Consider the following 18,584-nt stretch of genomic DNA (forward strand, 5'->3'; position numbering starts at 1 on the left):
TTTTTTTTTTTTAATCTTGGTGTACATTTTATTTCTCCACACACCTCAAGATGTTAAGGGTGTTATGAGGGTAACTTTATTAAAGTTTGTGAAGCATTCATATACTGCAGTGACAGAGGAAAAAGTAGGATAGAAGAGGATGAGAGAATCCCTAGTGGAAAAGAAAGGGAGGAGAGCCCACTTTGTGTTTGTGGGGGCAGGGAGAATAAATTGAAAGTGACAGAAGGAGAGCTGAACAGGGAGCTTAGGTTGGGGAGAAGAAGAGGAAAAAATGGAGATATGCTAATACCAGAGGAGGGAGCAATCCTGGTATTCACCCCAGTCACACCAGAGAGGGTAGCAAGCTACTAGTCTGTCCCCAAGAAGATTTCAACCATTTTGGTTGGCGATCTTAGCCTACCCAGTGTCGGGTGGTTTTATGCAAGACAGATACAAAGCTCAAAGAGAATTTTAGGTGGTTCCAGATAAGGATTCTGTTATGTTCACAGCATACATACAGAGAAATTGGATAAAAAAACATAAAATACTCTTGATGGAAAGTTGCAATGTAACACTATGTAATTATTGGGGTTGCTCAGGGCCGGAGTACACCAAGCCCCCAAGATGCCAGTATTGTGCCAGGTGTATTGTGATTTGGAGGCAAGCACTGTAGGTGTTTCAACAGCTAATCCTTGTAGATACTAACCCTGGTGGGTCCCAGTAACCACTCTGACACATAACGAAGTGAAAGGGTATTTTACTAGGGCTGGCAGGAAAGGGAAAGGTTGCAAATACAGAGGCTTAAACAGTTAAAGTTCAAAGTGAGCAATATCAATAAATAGTTGGGCCCTGGGGCAGTCCAACTGAGAGTCGGGGCTCTTCGGGCCTAGCGCATGTCATGCCCTCTCCAGTCTCTATAGTGCATGTCATGCCCTCTCCAGTCTCTATTCAAGCAAATAGGAGCATGCAGGTTTCCAAGCCAGGGTCACTTAGTAGTGTCTCTCTCATGGGGCCTCTCTGCACTGGCTCCCTGCCCAGCAACTGCTGCTCCCCCATAAACCCCATACAGACCTGCACCCTGCTGTAATGTTCAGCAGTCACAGTCTGTTCTACACCCAGCTCTGCATACAATTCATGGGATTCCTCTCTGCATCCGGCCTTTCTGCAGCTCCTCTAGGGTTGCCAGGTGACCGGTTTTTGACCAGAACGCCCGGTTGAAAAGGGACCCTGGCGACTCCAGTCAACACCATCGACCGGGCCGTTAAAAGTCCAGTCAGAGGTGCTGCAGGGCTAAGGCAGTCTGGTCCCTACCTGTCCTGGCACCACGCTGAACCCCGGAAGCAGCCAACAGGTCCAGTTTCTTGGTGGGGGGGCCACAGGGCTCCATGCACTGCCCCCACCCCAAGCATAGGCTCTGCACTCCCAATGGCTGGGAACCGCAGCCAATGGGAGCTGGGGGCGGGGGGCAGTGCCTGCGGATGGGAGCAGTGTGCAGAGTCTCCTGCCCCACCCCCCACCTTGGAGCTGAACCTGCTGGCCCTTCCAGGGCGCAGCTTGGAGCCAGGAAAGGCAGGGAGCCTGCCTTAGCCCCAGTGCGCTGCTGACCAGGAACCCCCTGAGGTAAACCTGAGCCCGAACCCCCTGCCCCAGCCCTGAACCCCCCCAAACCTGGAGCCCCTTCCTGCACCCCAAACCCCTCATCCTCAGCCCTACCCCAGAGCCTGCACCCCCACCCAGAGCCCATACCCCCGCCCCCCGGCACCCCTCTCCTGCACTCCGAATGCCTCGGCCCCACCCCCCAGCCTGCAGCTCCCTCCTGCACTCCAAACCCCTCATCTCCAGCCCCACCCCAGAGCCTGCAGCCCCAGCCCAGAGCCCTCCTACACCCCACCCCCTGCCTCAACCTGCAGCCCCCTCCCGCACTCTGAATCCCTTGTCCCCACCTCCCAGCCAGGAGCCCCCTCCTGCACTCCAAACCCCTCATCTCTGGCCCCACCTCAAATCCTGCACCCCCAGCCCAGAGCCCACTCCCCAACCCCCTGCCCCAGCCTAAATCCACCTCCTGCACCCCTGATTTCTGAAGTGACTGCGGGTGGGGGAGAGCGAGCTACTGAGGTAGGGGGAATGTAGTGAGCGGGGGGCAGGGCTAGGGTGTTTGGTTTTGTGCAATTAGAAAGTTTGCAACCCTACTCACTAGCCATGCAGCAGCTCCTTCCTAACAGAGTTCATCCGCTTCCTGGTTCAGGACCCTTCCGCATTCCCTTTGTCTGGCTAGAGGAAAGGAAAGTACAGTGGGGAGGGGGCCGATGGGAGTTGTAGTCATCTACATAGCAGATCCATCACAACTGCTTTATTTCTTAGAATTCAGAAGAGCGGAACAATAACACACAAGAACCCAAAATAGAGCAAAACGCTGGGTGCTCCCAAAAACAGAGGCACAGCTCACCCTCCTGTACTTTATGCTGTGTGTCTGCTAAATGACTGCCGACCTTATGTTTCCCTGTGGATACCCCTAGCCTGCAAGCGGGAATGGGAAGCCCCACCACTTTTTCCCTGCAAAGTGATAGCTTGCAAGCTCAATACAGTCCTCAAATCACTACAGGTTCCAATTTTCAGATGCTAATCGTGGTAAATGCCAGTTATGTATCTAACCTTCATGTATGATAGTGTATGCTGTTGTGGTAACTGCAAACACTAGGATATATGTGTAACTGATCATACGCAGCTCAGAAAATGTGGATGTTGCTGTCCAGATCCATGGTAATATTAAGTATCAGAGGGGTAGCCGTGTTAGTCTGAACCTGTAAAAAGCAACAGAGGGTCCTGTGGCACCTTTAAGACTAATAGATGTATACTTCTGTTAGTCTTAAAGGTGCCACAGGACCCTCTGATGGTAATGTTAGTAGATTTTTGCACCTGAGTAGAGTAATAGTAAAAGTCTAAATTCTGCCCTACAATCACCATGAATCTGACTGTTAGGGTTTCCAATGCTAAAAGAGGTCATTGTTCAACAGATTGCTAGCACTAGGTATGATTTAAATTTGTGGTGTTGGTTCATGTGGTTTTGTTTCAGTTGCCAGTTCCTTAGTTATTCTGTAACTTGACTCAACACAGAATACCTCCTACTTGAGAATAGGATAATCTGAAATATAATGATGTTTGTGCCAAAAGAGCAGATTTCCAACAGGAAAAAGACTTGTTCCACAGTAGATTAGCTCAGACAATGTTTCCCTAAATTGTCATGTATCACAAAAAAAAAAAACAAAGATCATGTAACTACTCTGCTGGACTCTCTGCCAAATCATGTTTACTGTCACTAAGATGTTAGAATGAAGCAGTAGGAGTTGTAGCATTTTGCAGTATGCCTGACAGTGAAATGACAGCCATATCATCCACCTATTTTTTCACTTATCTAGGTTGCCCTTTGACATTTTGGATAAGCAATTTTCGATCTCTTGTGCTCTCACAACACATCAGCAGTCACAAAAAAATTACCATTTTGCTCATGACAGAAGTCTGAACTTACAATGCATTATTTTTATTAGCCTGATTGAATTTATGAAATTCAGCTGTAGATCACTTGTGGCTATTAGAGTCCAATGCCAATTAATAAGAGTATGGGATGTTATTTCAGAAGATAAAGCAGTTTTGAAAATCTCATTAATGTGCTATTATGCCCCCACCTACTTACTGAAAGAAACATTAGTTACTGAGGTTCATCCCTGAAAATATTGGAACTCTTTAGAATTCATATAAAGACAAGTACTTTTTTGAAATTTTATACATAGTTACCCCTTTTTGACCAAGCAGTTAGTTAAAGTTTCGGGTCCTGGGGATATTTCAGTAGGGGATATTCCATTTTGGAGGCAAAATTGATGATGGAGTCTGGGTATTTTCTTTGATGCAGTCTTGTTTAATTACAAGGAATGTACAAAGTCCTGATTCTCTGAGTGTAGGAGGAACCATGGGCAAAAGGAGTAGCCCCAAGCTTCTTTTCAGCCAGGCCCCCAACCCAAAATCTTTCTCTAAGTTTCTCTCACGGTCACACTGTTACAGGCTGCTGCTTGTATTTCTTCAGGCTGTCTCTTTCTCTCTCTAGTTGTGTGATCTCCTCCCCCCCTTTCTCTCACATTTTCTCTCATCCAAAACAATAATCAGCAAACCCCCATCTGCCCACACAATCCAAAACTCGTAGGCAGGTTCACAACCCCTTTTGTTTTAGCTGGGGGATTGTGATTAATTTATCTTTACAATTATGTTAATTGAAGGGTGCATTCATAATCCTCAATCTCAACAAAGTTTTTACTCAACCCATAACCATGTGTCACCTAGCTCATATCAATATTATTCAACAATTTTCCTGTACTGCCAAAACACATCGTCTTAATTGTTTTATAGTCTTCTTCCAATAAATATGATTTGTTACTGTTGTTTTCGCTTCAGCAAAAGAGGAGTCAGTTTTAAATTCATGTCCCTATCGATCATCCCATAACATTGGACAACGTATACCTGATTTACAACAAAATGAAATCAGTGGGGTTATATAGGTTGTAAATCTTGGCAGAATTTGATCCAGTAAATTGAGCAGGAAAACAAAATTCTTAGAATAGCCCATGAAGCAGCTCCAGTATTTGTAGCCCATGGTTTTAACCTACCCCAATATCCCCTGCTTATTTGCTAAAGGCACTTTAGGGCCAAGCACTGCATTGGTCCTGCTGCAGGTGAGTCAACTGCAGGAGAACTATAGGGGCCATTGGGCCAAATTCTCCTGGATTTGCAACCTATGCAACCCCACTGGTTCCATTTTGTTGCAAACCAGGGATACTTTTTTCTACTTTTGTATGGCACGTGCAGTGACTAGCAACGTTCAAGTCACCAAGTCCAGATTAGCAAGCCAGTGTGTAGTGTCTGAAGTGGCTTAATGTAGGTCTGAGATGCCACTGGCAAATGATCAAAGTGGGAACTAATTTACAATGTGGTCCATATTCTGTGCCTGGTGTCCACAGTCACATTGTGCATTCTGGCAACTTCTAGCCATGTAAGAGATGATAGCATGTGCCATTCGATGTTCTGAAATGGTTCAATACAGACCCTTGTTTCTGAGGAGGTTAAAGCCTGGAAGTTCATTGGAGGGCTTGCGGGGGGGTCAGCAATCAGATGTTTATTTGGTATATTAGCATTATCCCATAATTCTGCTCAGTGTGCCTCAGGATTGAATGAGGACTCTTTAAGAACTTTATCCCAATCCCCAAAAGATTTGTGGGATTTCAGATGTGTCTTTGGAAGGTTCTGGAGGTCCTCAGAAGTTGGAAAGTTCAGGCTGGGAAGTTCATGATTTGATTGTATTCACGAGGTGTGTATGTGTATTTTGGGTGTGGGTGTATGTGGCAGAGTGGGCAACCATTGAATGGGTGTTGATTTTAATGTTCTAGTTATAATTCTCATTGCAGCATCAGGCTGCACATTGAGAGATATGTTATGTGAACTGCCTGCCCAGATTGGAGTGCAATATTCAGTGGTTGAATATACCAGTGCATCGGCACCCACTTTGGCCCATCACCTAGGATAGATAGTAAGTAGGGATATGAATTTAAGTCTTTAAGGGGAACTTTGGGGGGGGGCGGTGGGTTCAATTTTGTCAAAGTTGTTTATTGTGATGCACAAAGGAGGATTGTAGACAAGTCAGACAAATTAAAGGGTGTTATTCAATCTTGTCTTATTTGGAGGGCTTTCTCAGACTACCATTGGTGGTTGGAGAGTGCAACAGTTCTGAAGTCACCAACTTAGAGGTTCGGTTGGCTCCAGGGGCTCATCTAAATCTGCTGAGATACTTAGTTGGTCCAAAGTGACAGACAATAGCTCATATGAGGGGAGATCCTCTGGGCTTGTTTCCTCTGGGCAGTTCTTACTGTTTCTCCACATACCAGAACTTCTTCTCTTCTGATTCGACAATCCTTAACTTCTCTGCTGAGACTGCCAACGAGGATTCCAATTAGTGCCTGTTTTGGTAGTGTTGCTTTTGTGCTATTGTCAGCTGTTCACTAGGAACAAGTCTGAAACCACCAATCTATGTCAGATAGGCCATCAAATAGTTATCAGACAGTAATGACTTTGTCACTTCAGGCCTGCTCTTCAGATTCAGTTCACTGACCTCAAGGTGAAAGGTTCCATATTCTAGTACCAGTCTCTTAAACCTTCTAGACCCTCAGGGGGCAAGATTTCTAAGTGTCATGCTATGGGCATAGAATTAATTTTTTTCTCTTTCGGAGTAAAAATACATATAGCAGGTGTCTGTTTATCTAAGCAAGTGCATTTTATGTATTAAAATTAATTTTAGACAGATGGCAGCTGATCAATTCAGGCTTTCAAACTGAGGAAATAGCATGCTTGCAATACAGATAGCGAAATTAATTATTACTAAAATCATTTGTTTTGAATTCCCAGTCTCTCTGAAATTTAGGAGCTAAAGTATCTTGTGATGAACGTTTGGCAGATTGCTTTTTATAATTAATAAAATGATAGACAGTATGTGCTTTTTAGTAGACTACCATCTGTTCCTTACCCTCCTTGGGCACAACAGTTACCCATGGTTGTCACACAGTCAGGCTTGTGTAAACATACAGATTTCAAAACCTTTATATTTTATAAATGTCAAAAGCTTGAATTTTTGCAGCTTTCTAAACATGTCAGTTACAGAAGGCGAAGAAGGATAATACGACGTTGCATTTCTATAGCAACTCCAATCTGAGAGTCTCAGAGTGATTTACAAACATTACGGGCCTGATTCTGTCCTAAATAGTGCCTTAAACCCCTATTAGTCCCATTTATTTCTGTAAGTTAGTAAAAGTGGCAACAAAACAAAATCTCACAACACCCTTGTGAGGCAAGGAAAGAAGACAAATATAGAGGGCCTGACTGTGCAGCCTTTAGTACTTAAGCTAGTAATGACTTCTGGGTGAGTGATCTCCTGGGTTAGTGCTTGCTATCCTAAGTAAGGGTATCACAATCAGGACCATAGAGAGGCTAAGAGACACATGTCTGGTCCTTATCTGAGGGGGCAGAGAATGAGGACTTCACTCCCCACTGTGTTATCCTTGAAAGGGCTTGGCATAATTGCATTGCCTGTGTTCATGAAAGTGCAGGGACTGCTCCCTCATTACTCTTCTGGGCGTATGGTGACTTTCCTACCTCCTCACTATTGTATGTTGGTGCATAGTTTGCCAAATGCATATTTTTGAAGTTGTTTAGCTTCCCTTTGGAGCATCAGGAACTGGCTCCTGTGAAAACTAGTCCTCCATGGTGATTCTTATGCAGTCAGAGAAAACGCATCAAATGCTACCAAAAATGTTAACTTTGTCTGACATAACTGATTGTTAATACATAAGAACACTGTTTGTGAGTTAAATCTGCCAGATATGTAATATACCTAACACAGAACTACAAAAGCAAGGAAAAGAAAAATGAAAGCATCTAACATACCCTCTACTCCTCCACCCTGAGTCACACACCTCATCACTAGAACAACTGCCAGACAACACACTCCTACCTTAATTCTGCCTCAGAAGGCATGTCAGTCTTCAAACTCCCCCCCCCCCCCCCCCGTCCCTAAACTCACAACCACGCTAAACAGAGAAAATGTCTCTCCTGCCATTATCTATAGCAGGGGTCGGCAACCTTTCAGAAGTGGTGTGCCGAGTCTTAATTTATTCACTTTAATTTAAGGTTTCGCATGCCAATAATACATTTTGATGTTTTTAGAAGGTCTCTCTCTATAAGTCTATATATTATATAACTAAACTACTGTTGTATTGTAAAATAAACAAGGTTTTCAAAATGTTTAAGAAGCTTAATTTAAAATTAAATTAAAATGTTGATCTTACGCCGCCGGCCCGCTCAGCCCGCTGCTGGTCTGGGGTTCTGTTCACCTAGGCCAGCAGCGGGCTGAGCAGGGCCTGCAGCCGGAACCCCGGCTGGCAAGGGTACGGCAGCCAGAACCCCAGACCAGCAGTGGGCTGTGCGGGGCCGGCGGCCGAGACCCCAGACCAGCAGTGGGCTGAGCGGCTCAGCCAACTGCTGCTCAGGGGTTCCATCCGCCAGCTCCTGCCAGCTGGGATCCCGGCTGCCAGACCCTCTCAGCCTGCTGCCAGTCCGGGGTCCCGGCCCTGCCCACGTACAGTGGTTACCTACCTTCTCCCTGGTTCTGTCCCATTCTCTTCCTCTCTCTGTACTGAGCTGAGGGTGGGAGTATACTGAGCACAGGGCTGGGGGTGAAGGGTCTGGCCAGGAGCTAGAATGAGGGAGGGGGCTCAGGGTTGGGGCAGGAGGTTTGGGTGGGGGGCACTTACCCGGGCAGCTCCCATTTGGTGCGAGGGGTGCAGGTGGGAATGTGTGTGTGTGGGGGGGTGTTCAGGAGCTCCCGTTTGGTGCTCTGGGTTGGGGTGGGGATGTGGGGGGTGCAAGAGTCAGGGCAGAGGGCTGGGGGCATGTGAGGGGGGTGCAGGTGTCAGAGTGGGGGGGCTGAGTATGTGTGGGGGTGCCAGAGTCAGGGCTGGGATTGTGGGGGGGTGAAGGAGTCAAGCAAAGGGCTGGGTGTGTATGGGGGTACAGGACTCAGGGCAGGGGTCTGGGGGTGTGTGGGGCTGCAGGGCTCAGGGCAAAGGGCTGCGTGTGTGTGAGGGGGGATCAGGGCTCAGGGCAGAGGACTGGGTGTGTGTGAGGGGGGTCAGGGCAGGGGGCTGGAGGGGATATGCCCCTATTCCACCACCCCCCTTCCCCAAGGCCCTGCCCCCGCTTCTTCTCTGCCTTTGCTGGGAGCAGTGAGCATGCTGACTCTGCTTCTTCCTGACCCCCTCCCTCACAAGGGCCATCAGCTTATCGGCCGGCAGGGAGGGAGGGACGGAGAGGCGGAGGAGGGACAGGAACCCAGCATGCTACTGGAAGAGGCAGGGGAGCCTGCAGTTCCTAGCTTCTGCCCATAGGTGTGTGCAGCACATTTCATTAGAGTGTGCACCCAGGGAGCCCTGCCCTAGCCCTGCCCCCGCCATGCCCTAGCCCTGCCCCCATCCACTCCCTCCTACTTCCCTCCCACTGTCTGCCCCCCTCAGAACTCCCAACCCCCCTGTTCCTTGTCTCCTGACTACCCCCTCCTGGGACCCCTGCCCCTAACTGCCCCGCAGGATCCCACCCCCTATCTAAGTCTCCCTGCTCCTTGTCCCCTGACTGCCCCCCTAGGACCCTACCCCCTACTTGTCCCCTGACTGCCCTGACCCTTATCCACACCCCTGCCCCCAGACAGACCCCCAGGACTCCCATGCCTATCCAATCACTCCCTGCCCCCTGACAGGACGCCCAGAACTCCCAACTCATACAACCTTTCCTGCCTGCCCCAACCCCTCTCCACACCCCTGCCTCCTGACAGGCCCCCCCCAGCTCCTTGTCCCCTGACCACCACCCTCCAGAGACCCCCCACCCTAACTGCCCCCCCAGGACCCTCCTTGCTCCCTGTCCCCTGACTGCCCTGACCCCATCCACCCTCCACCCCCTGACAGACCCCAGGACTCCCATGCCCCATCCAACCCCCCCTGCTCCCTGACTGCCCCTTCCAGAGGACCCCCCCCGCCCCTAACCACCCCACTTGGGATCCCACCCCTTATCCAACCCACCCTGCTCCCTATCCTCTGACTGCCCCCACCCCTTATCCAACCCCCCGGACCCCTTACCATGAGGCTCCTAGCAGCATGTTTTGCTCTGCGCAGAGCCAGACACGCTGCCCCACGGGAGCAGGAGCCCCGCCCCTCAGAATGCTGCACGTGCGTGCGGCGGCATGGCTCCGGATGAGCGGGGAGCGTGTCTGCCTCCCCGCGGAGCCAAACACTGCCCCACGTGAGCGCGCAGCCCAGGCCCCTAGAGCGCTGCGCACGCGGTGGCATGGCTCCAGGGGAGGGGGAAAGGCGGGGGAGGGGCCGGCAGCTTGCTGCACTTGGCCGGGCGCTCCGGCCCGGGAGCGCGGACCCCACGGTTTGCCACGCCGGGCGAGTGGGGCCATTTGCCCACCCCTGCATTAGTGTGTGCCTGGGCACACCCCGTGCGCACGCCTATGCTCCTGCCCCCTGCCCCTGCACCGGGGGGGAGTGGAGGGAGGAGAAGAGTGGGCCGGGCTGGGCAGGATTTTTAATGGCACACCATTAAAAATCGGCTCGCGTGCCGTCTTTGGCACGCGTGCCATAGGTTGCCGACTCCTGATCTATAGTGATCTCATGGTTGAAGGCAAAGGTGCTGGGAGGCTTGCCCCCTACTGGGGCAGAGCTAAGGTTGCTGTGTGGTATTTTATGGTGAATGATGGATGTTCCATCAGTGAGGTGTGGATCTCTGGGTGGCAGGGCCAGCTTTAGGCCAATTCCCCGGAATCGGGCCCCGCGCCTAAGAGTGCCCTGCACCTTAGGCACCTTTTTAATTTTTTTTACTCACCCAGCTGCGGTTCGCTCCGGGTCTTCGGTGGCATTTCGGCAGTGGGGGGTCCTTCAGTGCCGCGGAAGACCCGGAGCCGAGTGAAGGACCCCATGCTGCCAAAGACCTAGAGCAGACCCTCCGCCGCCAAAGTGCCACTGAAGACCCGGAGCGCCACCGGGTATTCGAATTGGGCCCCATAGTTTCTAAAGCCGGCCGTGCTGGGTGGAAGAGGAGAACTCTGCTCCTAAACTGGGCAAACAGTTTGACAATGAACAGGATCTTCCACATTGGTAACCATTCCTTACATAAAGACTAGAAGCACGTAAGCCAGTGGAAAATTCAACTTTATCGAAAGATATGAACATTCAGAATAAATATGCTGTTTTTCATATAAAACAAAGGGTATGTCTACACTGCGGTCAGGGGTGTGACTGCAGTATGTGTAGACATACCCAAGCTGGCTTTGATCTAGCTAGCTTGAATACCAATAACCGTGAAGCTGCAACAACACGGGCTAGCCGCTCAAGTACATACCCAGGTCACAAGCGGGCTTGTACAGCCCATGCTGCTGCAGTTTTGCTGCTATTGTTATTGGACTTAGCTTGATCAAAGCTACCTCAGGGATGTCTACACATGCTGAAGCCAACTTCTGATTGCAGTGTAGACATCTGTAGACAAAGAGGCTGAAGGCTTGCATTAACTGCAAAACAGAATACAGCCTTAACTATGGCATCATAATAGCATTTCCATAATCTGTCAGTCAGACAAGTCACTAGATCGTAGCCTTTAGCTACAGCCTCTGGTAAGGGGTGTTGTGGAGCTACACTGCCTCAAGGAGGTGCATTGGGAGGCATTTTTGTGCCTAGTTGTGCTAAGAGGAGCACAATAGGCGACACCCCTATTAAGAGGTGCAGCACACAACATGGTCAGCATGCAGGAGTGATAGAGCTCTGGTTCCCCCTACTTCCCAACCCCTTTTTGGTAAGTTGCTCCTAAGAGGGACACCTCTCTAGCAGCCCTTGTATTCAGAACACAGAGGCTTCAGTTCTTAGGAGGGTGTGCAGGTCAGAGAGCAGTCCTTTCTGCATGGTCACATAAAGACTGGCCACAACTCCATAAACCCTAGTCACTCCATTCTGGTACAGTTTATTTATATTTCAGTTTCATAGGACTGGAGTGTGACTTTAGGCACAACCCTGAACAAAGTATGGGTGTGTATGCTGCACTAACCCGGGGTAGCCCTGGGAGACATTCAGACTCAGAGAGTATGTCTACAACAGCAAAGAAAATCCCGCAGCTGGTCCATGCCAGCGGGTTCGGGCTCATGGGGCTGTGTAGCCTTCCAGGCTTGGGCTGGAGCCTGATCTGTGGGACCCTGCTACCTTGCAGCATCCTAGAGCTTGGGCTCCAGCCAGAGCCCAGACATCTGCACAGCAATGAAGCAGCCTGAGCCCCATGAGCCTGAGTCGGCTGGCACAGGCCAGCCTCAGATGTCTAGTTGCTGTGTAGAAATACCAAGAGAGTGAGCCTGGGCTGGTGTATGTGTGTGTGTATGTTAATTTGATGGGCCTGTAACAAAAGTAGGAGTGGGAAAAGAGGGGACAAATGAGCATTCATGGAGAACAAAATCAAGATGCTGAGAACAAAATTAATCAAGACAACACAGGATGTGAACAGAAGAAATTCTTTAATTGCCTATGCTCCAGTGCCAGAAGCCTGGGTAATAAACAAGAGGAATTGAATTGCTCATTTATGAGCATAAATTCAATCTAGTTGGTATTACTGAAATCTAGTGGGATAATTCGCATGATTGGAATGTAGAAATCCATGATTATAACCTATTTAGAAAGGATCGAGTAGGTAAAAAGGGAGGGAGAGTGGCATTCTGTCACAAATGGCATTACCTGTTTCTGAGTCACTGACAGCTTGGAAGAAAATGCTCTTGAATGTTTATGGATCAATGTCCCAACAGATAAAGCACAAAATTGGTACTAATTGGTGTCTTCTACAGACCACAAAATCACACTAGAGAAGAGGATGACCAGCTCTCTAAGCACCTTTCTTTAATGTGTGGTGTGAGGAGGGAAACCTCTGTGATCATGGAGGACTCTAATCTGAGTGACACATGTTTAGGCCTGGAAGGATTAGATTTTTTTCAGTTAATGTTGGTAAACATTGATTTCACTGTACACACACAAATCAATAAAAATATTTCTGTTGATGATAACACCAATTTTAGCACAGTTTGTTTTAAGGCTATTTACTGTGTATATTTTGATATGTGATGTTGACAATTTTTTCTTTAGCAAAAAGAACAGGAGTACTTGTGGCACCTTAGAGACTAACAAATTTGTTAGTCTCTAAGGTGCCACAAGTACTCCTGTTCTTTTTGTGGATACAGACTAACACGGCTGCTACTCTGAAACCTATGCTTTAGCAGTTATAAAGCTTTAACTTTTTGAATCTCCACATCTACTGTCATTACATTATTGTCTGTTCCCCTCATAGTTTCTTGCAACTCTGAAAACTTTTAAATTAAAAATAGAAAATATGCATAAAAATAAGCATCAATATTAGCTGTTGAAATAAAAAAAAATGAATTCTACCAAGTCTACATATGCTAGAGGCCTCATGCTGCCAATGTTAAAACATCCTGAGAATTTCTAAATACTATAGATGAGAATTGCCTAACTGACAAAGTGGTGCATCCAACATAGAGGAATTCTAGCTTAGACCTCATCTTGACAGATAAAGAGGAAATTATCACAGTACTAAAAATTAGTGGTAGCTTAGATACAAGTGCTCGTGACATTATTTTCTTTGAATATAACAAATGAAATAAATTCCAAACAAGTAATATATATATATATATATATATGTCAAGTATCAGGGGGTAGCCGTGTTAGTCTGTATCTACAAAAACAACAAGGAGTCTGGTGGCACCTTAAAGACTAACAGATTTATTTGGGCATAAGCTTTCGTGAGTTAAAACCGCACTTCTTCGGATGCATAGAGTGAAAGTTACAGATGCAGGCATTATATACTGACACATGGAGAGCAGGGAGTTACTTCACAAGTGGAGAACCAGTGTTGACAGGGCCAGTAAGTGCCAGTAAGTGAACACTTCAATCTCCCTGGTCATTCTATTACAGATTTAAAAGTCACTATCATTGAACAAAAAAACTTCAGAAACAGACTTCAAAGAGAAACAGCAGAACTAAAATTCATTTGCAAATTCAACACCATTAATCTGGGCTTGAATAGGGACTGGGAGTGGCTGGCTCACTACAGAAGCAGCTTTTCCTCTCCTGGAATTGACACCTCCTCATCTATTATTGGGAGTGGACTACATCCACCCTGATTGAATTGGCCCTGTCAACACTGGTTCTCCACTTGTGAAGTAACTCCCTGCTCTCCATGTGTCAGTATGTGCATCTGTAACTTTCACTCTATGCATCCGAAGAAGTGAGGTTTTAACTCACGAAAGCTTATGCCCAAATAAATCTGTTAGTCTTTAAGGTGCCACCAGACTCCTTGTTGTGTTTATATATATATATGATGTTTGAAAAGGGCCAATTTCATGAACCTTTGATTTTTCAGTAAGTATTGGAGCATTGGGGAAGTTCCAGAAGACTGCAAGAAAACTAATTTAGCTGTTTAGCTTAGCAAAGAGAAGGTTACAAGGTGACTTGATTACAGTCTATATGTTCCTACATTAGGAATAAATATTTAATAATGGGCTCTTCAGTCTAGCAAAGATATAACATGATCCAAAGGCTGGAAATTGAAGGTACACCAATTCAGACTAGACATAAGGTGTACATTTTTAACAGTGAGGATACTTAACCATTAGAACAGTTTACCAAGGGTCATAGTGGATTCTCCATCATTGACCATTTTAAAATCAAGATGGGATGTTTTTCTAAAAGATCTGCTTTAGGAATTATTTTGGGGAAAGTTCTATGGCCTGGAAGGTCTAGTCTACAGGAGGTCGGACTAGATTGTTGCAGCTGGCCCCTTCTGGCCTTGAAATCTATGATAGAAGGATGTTGATAAATTGGAGAGGGTTCAGAGAAGAGCCACAGGAATAATTAAAAGATTGGAAAACATGCCTTATAGTGCAAGACTATCTATTTAGTTTAACAAAGAAAAGTTTAAGGGGTGACTTGATCACAGTTTATAAATATGTGGGGAATAGAAATTTGATAATAGAGGACTCTTAATCTAGCAGACAAAGGCATAATAAGATTTTATGGCTGGAATTTGAAAATAGACAAATTCAGACTAGAAATGAGATTCGAATTTACAATAATGAGGATGATTAACCAGGGAACAATTGGCCCAGGGTTTGATGGATTCTCCATCTCTGGAAACTTTAAAATCAAGATTGGATGTTTTTCCAAAAGGTGTGCTCTAGTTCAAACAGGAATTGATTCAGGGAAGTCCTATGGTCTGTTGGAGGTCAGATTATGATTATGACAATGGTCCCTTCTGTCTTTATAATCTATGAATCTGAAGTTATACCAGCTATAAATTATTACATCCACCACTCCTCATGCTTTCTCAGCTGTGCTGTCCGCTGAGTAAGAAATGGAGCCAAGACTTTACTCATCTCTTTATCTATCTAATCCCAGTTTACCTGCTCCAGGTGCCTCTACACCCAAGGTCCAAGAAGCCATGTATAGGAACAAGGGGACTTCTTCCTGTTCCATACTCCCAGGCATGCTGTATTTAAGGGATACCAACAACTTAGAATTTACACTTCTAGCTTAATTTGTTTAACTGACTGTTGTTGCCAGTAGCACACAAGACTACTATAAGAGAAGGAGATGAGAGAAAATACTTCTCTCTGTTACTAACTTTATCTTTAACAACATTTTGTATTTTCTATAGTCAATTTTACTGTTTCAGTATAGTCAGTTTTCCCTGTTTGAGTCTTTTAAAAGTCAACAAAACAGAGAAAATCACTTTAAAAGTAGGAAAATGTGGTTGTATAAACCACAAACATTTGGCAGTGTGACTCAGGGACAGGTTAGTATCTGAAATTATTTTAAACAATTTTTTTTTAATTCACTGTATTGCAATGTTGGAGTGTTCCTTTAATGGTATTATTGAGATTGAAAATTTACCTGCAGAACTCCAAATGTAAAAAAAAATAGGACATTAAATTAACCACATTATTTTAAGCTATTTCTCTGCAATATTATTTTTAGTCCAGTATGGAAAAAATTGTGTTCTTAAAAGGATAAAGACAGATTTAATTCTTTAAGATGCACTGAGCATAAATAGAAATGTGTTATAAAATATAACTAGACACAGTTTTGGTTGTGTTTGATAATTTTATATTTATATTGCCCATCTAACATTAAAATATGTTTGATTTTTAATGTGTTTTTGGTTCAAGTAGATTTTATATTTAGCTTTAACTTGGCCACTAATAAAGGCAAGAAAGCTGTGACAATAGTTTAGAAAAAATGTGAGCTTTGAAATATGAAACATGTTTTCATATTATGCTTTCATGGTGAGTTTTTAATTTAGAATCAATTAACAGAAATGTAGGTCATTATGGTGTGTAGGGATCCTGTAGTGTGCAGAGATTCACAGTGATCGGACAAGCAAGGTTTGACATGTGATAATGTCTTTAAAATACACCATGTCCTTCTAACAATGCAGTACTTTTGGCCCAGTGAACTTTTTGTACCTTTGAAGAGCTTAATATTCTTATAGTTACATTGTTCTGCACTTTGAATTTGAAAACTATATTTTTATTGATCAGCTTGATATTTTTTATGAACTCGTGGAGAAAAAAAGATAACACTATTCACTATAATATTCCACCAAATGTGTCATAACAGTTATAAATTAGGCATCTATCAAATTCTAGATTGTCCTGCATCAGAACATTGTGGATCTACATTTTCCTCCCATGTGACTGATGAGCTGTGATGTCAGTGTGAACCACAAGAATAATGCTGTTGCTTGTAGGACCAATGTTTTTGAACCTTGGAGATATGCTCTATCTTCTACAGGAAGTTCCATTTCTACCAGTATCTTATCAGGATAATGCACTGGGTCTTCTGTTTGTCCTAAACCACTGATGAAAAGGAATAAGGCTGAAACTATGAGAAATTAGTATAATCTAGTACAAAATGAAAGAAAATCTATCCTCGCATACACAGAGGAAAAAATCATTATATGTAATAAGTAGTTATATGGAACTATGTCTATAATTACAGAACTTCAATTAAAATATTTTCCCTTCTTTCTGCTTGGCTATGTATATGTTCTTTACCTGAACATTATTAAATTACTAGTCAAATGGCATTAAAAGGTGCATGTTTTATATGGTGTTAGTGGCAAATAAAGTTTCCTTTAAATGAGCTAGTATGTATATTAGTGTCAGATTTAGAGAACTGAGGAAAATCAATAGCAAATCACTCTGTACAATAAAGGAGTAGTAAATAACCAATGAAGCAATGTTTTTTTGTTTGTTTTTTGTTTTTGTGTGCTATCTTGTAATTGTTATCACTCTATCAAACCTTAGTTGTTGCCCAATTTTGGAAGAAGTAATACTAGTGAGGCTAATGACTGTGCTATAAATATATGACAATGCTATGCCTACAAGCTGCTTTCCTGTTGAAAGGCAAACTAATTTGTGTAGACAGAGTCATAGCATAATGTGAAAGAAGTTACATTTTCTGATGACACTGCCTTGTTTTATTTAGAGTATGAAGGATCTGGAACAGAAGTTCACAGAAAACACTCCAAATGTGGGGCTTGCAAATACAGGGCTGAGTGTGATGAAGATGCAGAAAATGTTGGGTAAGTAATAAGTTTCCTTCCAAAAAAACAAAGGAAAAAGAAAAAGATAAAAACATGGTAATATTCCTGACAGTAATCTTCACCTTTCATATGTGAAATCCTGCAGCTATTTGGTAGAATTGCACGTGAATATATGTAAACAAGGAGCTACATGTAAGTATTTATTTTCTGCTTTACTTTAAAGCCTTCACAAATGGTTTTTACTTCATTGGCACAAATATCACATTTCAGCTTGATTTCTGATTAAGGACATTATAAATACATTATTAAAATATGAATAAATAAAGGAGTCTATCAATATCATTACAATAAAATAGCTTTAATGAGTTTTTTTAAGTCAGGTAAGAAGGAATAAGGAATCTTTTAAAAAAAAAGAAATCACAAAAATGTTAGTCCACTTCTCAGTTCAGATTTATTATCTACTGTAGCCCATAAAATAGTATAGGCATTTGCCAAGGCTGTCATTTCTGTCAAAATAAACTTCAGATCAAAATATTGAGCTAAACTTGGGATCTGATTCAGTAATTTTTTTCTAAGTCATTGTGACATTTGACCTCTGAAACACACCCTTGGGAAGCCCCTCTTATGAAAAGAAAAATATCTGTCAGTTGTCAAAATTCAAAGTAAAGGACCATGCAAGGAACAGCTTTTAGAGAATTTTAAAGAAAATCCATAGGGCACAAGCAGATGTGTAAATTAGATTGCATTGAGGCCCTGATTACACTACATCATATTTATATTGCATCTAACAATATATTTAGGCTGTTAGTTTGGTACCTTAGAGGACAGTGCTATATGTTGTCATGCAAGAGACAGCCCTCAGGGTGGCCATATGAGGCTTTAGCCCTTTAGGCTTTGGGAAGAAAGAAGTTAAAAGGTTTTGCATTCCAGATTAGCAAGTAGTCACACATTGGCATTGCAGTGCTGAAGGAGGTTATCTTTAGTGGCTGCTGTATGATGAATACTGGCACTATAGTTGCTGAGGCTCTGAGTAAGGTGTTGTGGGAAATATCATAGGAGAGGTATTTGCATCGGACACAGTTTGGTGTAGTGAAGGAAAGAACATTTTAGAGATGAAAAGTTGTTTAAAAGTCACAAATCTGAGGAGCAACGGTCCCCTTTAGCCCAACTGGAATATATTAGAAGGGAAGCAGCCCTTACTTAAATGACACTCCAATACAAAAATGAAAGACCATTTCCTTTATTGGATGTCATTTTGAACTCTTCTTATGAATCATTTCCTGAGCACCATCCATCTCTTTGCACTGAATGAGGCAGGGATCTTGTGGAAAAAAACAGTATGTGATGATGTAATTAAGGACTGTTTCATGATA

General features: G+C 44.4%; 1 protein-coding gene across 1 annotated transcript in view; it reads left to right on the forward strand.

Annotated features, from left to right (window-relative positions):
* TMEFF1 (transmembrane protein with EGF like and two follistatin like domains 1) overlaps positions 1-18,584 on the forward strand; it is a 207,409-nt gene that overhangs the window by 147,619 nt on the left and 41,206 nt on the right. Inside the window, exon 5 of the mRNA XM_054018571.1 lies at positions 17,154-17,250. Within this exon, the coding sequence (XP_053874546.1) occupies positions 17,154-17,250 (97 nt within the window). The remainder of the gene's footprint in view (positions 1-17,153; positions 17,251-18,584) is intronic.

The sequence above is a fragment of the Malaclemys terrapin genome, chromosome 2 (genome assembly GCF_027887155.1).
Source record: "Malaclemys terrapin pileata isolate rMalTer1 chromosome 2, rMalTer1.hap1, whole genome shotgun sequence".
NCBI classification, from domain to species: domain Eukaryota; kingdom Metazoa; phylum Chordata; order Testudines; family Emydidae; genus Malaclemys; species Malaclemys terrapin.